This window comes from Penaeus japonicus, unplaced genomic scaffold, assembly GCF_977035675.1.
Source record: "Penaeus japonicus unplaced genomic scaffold, GWHDUDI00000001_assembly GWHDUDI00000029, whole genome shotgun sequence".
Classification (NCBI taxonomy): Eukaryota; Metazoa; Arthropoda; class Malacostraca; order Decapoda; family Penaeidae; genus Penaeus; species Penaeus japonicus.
This window is the reverse complement of record NW_028234431.1, coordinates 32,288,956-32,291,601: the sequence shown is the minus strand read 5'-3', so window position 1 is coordinate 32,291,601 and position 2,646 is coordinate 32,288,956. Positions and strand designations below refer to the sequence as shown.

The following is a 2,646-nucleotide window of genomic DNA, read 5'->3' as shown; positions in this document are numbered from 1 at the left end:
TTTCAAAGCACCTGCCCATGTGCCACTAGCCTTCCAGTAATTAGTAGAGCCTCCGCACCTTGGGGCACTTTCAAAAAGGGCAACAAACTTAATTCCATGTTTACTCTAATAAAAGATTCTAAAGACCTCTGGCGATTTACTGTAATGGTTTGATGGCTTTTGCTGAAGCACAACATGGAAGCCCTAGCAATCATCACTTGACACTGTAACTCTATCATGCCAGATATCAAACTGAAGGCCTTCCATCAAATATTACAGCAAGTAAATGAATTCAATTTAATGCTTAGATAAAAGGATCAGCGTCAAAGCCACTGCAGGTATCATCTATACATTTCCCATAAAATCAAACAAAGAATTTGGTTACAGCTCTAACTTTGTTTTTATAAGATTTAATAATACTACAAATATCACTGGCCAAAAAGACAGACCCGCCATCCAACTTGTCACAAGGGGCTGAAAGTGGAGAAGAATAAGGTAAAGCATATATATAAATAACAAAAGAAACATATAAATAGTATTAACAACTAAATAAACTGCAAGGAAGGGATCAAGTCTGCAACAGCTCAATGTGGCTGGTGATGTTCCACATTGTAAACAACAAGTAGTAACACTCACCCCTGGTTGATTGTCCTGAGAGGAGTGGGGTGGGAATCCCAGTCCTCCGAAGCTTCCTGGCAAGGATTGTCCATCACCTTGCCAACCCGACACCTCCTGCGCACAGCAGTACAAGGGCAAGGAGTTAGTTTTTACATATGAAAATAATGAAAAATAAACAAATGGTGATGCTTTGTAGAATATACATATTAGTTGGCAAAAGAATATCCAAGAACATAAAAATGAACACAAATACTAATATCATTAGTGGTAAGAAATGAAGTCCAAACATCCATCCATCACCAAAGCAGGCAAAAAGCAGTCGCAGGCAGACTCACCGGTTGGAAGCCAGAGGGTCCAGCGAACGTGTGAGGGTATGAGGCAGAGGTGCCGGCCAGAGCCCCCGACGCTGCTTGTTGTAGGAACTCTGGCAGGTCGTTGCTGAGATCCCCTCCCAGGTCCCCTCCACTGTCCTCCTCTTTATAACCATCGCCACTCATGTTATAAGAGTCTTGGTTCATGTCCCCGGTATCATCCGTTTCCTCCATTTCGACCTTGACAAACGTTTGCGATTCGTCGCCTCTATATTGGTTACTGACTGGTTGTTGGGGTGGTTGATCACCTAATTGTTGAGAGGGTTGAAGAGAGACTTGATGAGATGACTGGTGTGGTAACTGTTGTGATTGTGAAGGTTGATGTGAAGGCTGATGACCAGATGTGTGAGTGGCTGCAGGAGACTCCGCAGGTGACGAGAGGGGACGGCTGTCGTGATCTTCTGCTATGTGTTGCTCCTGAGGCGTTCTGTGGGAGGAGGGGCTCTGTCGCTGAGTGTTGGGGCTCTTTGGTCTCACGGGAGGAGGGGGAGTATGCAAGCCGCTGGCCTGCGGTCTCACGTCTTCCCTGCCGTCTTCGCCTTCGTCTCTTCTTTTCCTCTTTGAGGGAGGACTACCACTACCCCCTTCTCTCCTACTCGTGTCAGTTCTGGTGGGTGGGGCTGTAACTCTTTTGGGGGGTTCATCATCAGGTACTGCGAGACCCTTGATGCGTAAATTTTCGGCAGCCTTTATCAAAGACGCTAAATCACTTTGCCTTACATTCACTTCACCAAGGTACATGTAGTCTAGTAAGGCCTCAAGGTCCTCACACTTAATATCTTTTAACACTATAACAGGGCTTTTACAAGCAGTCTTCTCAAACATGGCACAGAAATAGTCACTACATGTGGAAAGCACCAACTTGTGCACACTGTAAAACTTGCCATCGCAAGCTAGGGTTACATCCGTGTAGGATTGCTGTGAAATTAAAGAAATAAAATAATATAATGTGTTTGAAATAATACTATATAATAAATTAAAAAGATGTACTGATTACATGGTTTCTCAAAATTATGACATCCACTATCTACAGAAATATACAATATGTAGTTCAATACTGAAATACATCATTTGATATATCAGGCAATTTTTGACAAGGCCAGTTCCAACCAAACAGATCCATGGGGGAGGAAGGGGGCTTGAGGAGGAGAAAGAGGGGGGAGGGGGGGGGGCAGAATGGGGGGAGGGGAGGGGAATGGGGAAGAGCAAGATGGGAAGAAAGGGGGGAGGAGGAGGAGAGGAGGAGGAGAGGAGGAGGAGAGGAGGAGGAGAGGAGGAGGAGGAGGAGGGGAGTGGAGGGGAGGAAGAGGACAAGTAGGAGAATGAGAAGGAGAAGGAGGAGGAGGAGGAGGAGGAGGAGGAGGAAAGGAAGAGGAGGAGGAGGAGGAGGAGGAGGGGGAGGAGGAGGAGGAGGAGGAGGAGGAGGAGGAGGAAGAGAGGAGGAGGGAGGAGGAGGAGAGGAGGAGGAGGAGGAGGAGGAGGAGGAGAGGAGGAGGATGGAGGAGGAGGAGAGGAGGAGGAAGAGGAGGAGGAGGAGGAGGAGGAGGAGGAGGAGAAAGAGAAAGAGGAGGAGGAGGAGGAGGAGGAGGAGGAGGAGAGAAGAACAAGGAGGGGAGGAGAAGGAGGAGGAGGAAATGAAGAAGACAAAGACGAGGAAGAAGAAATTGATGGTATAAAC

The 2,646-nt window shown here is 46.9% G+C and overlaps 1 protein-coding gene across 1 annotated transcript in view; it reads right to left on the bottom strand.

Moving 5' to 3' along the window:
• Window positions 1–615: 615 nt before the first annotated feature.
• LOC122255338 (uncharacterized) overlaps window positions 616–2,646 on the bottom strand; it is a gene marked incomplete at its 3' end in the record, with an annotated part of 8,056 nt that continues 6,025 nt past the window's right edge. The window contains 2 exon segments of the mRNA XM_086554323.1: window positions 616–711; window positions 933–1,886. Coding sequence (XP_086410449.1) covers window positions 616–711; window positions 933–1,886 — 1,050 coding nt within the window.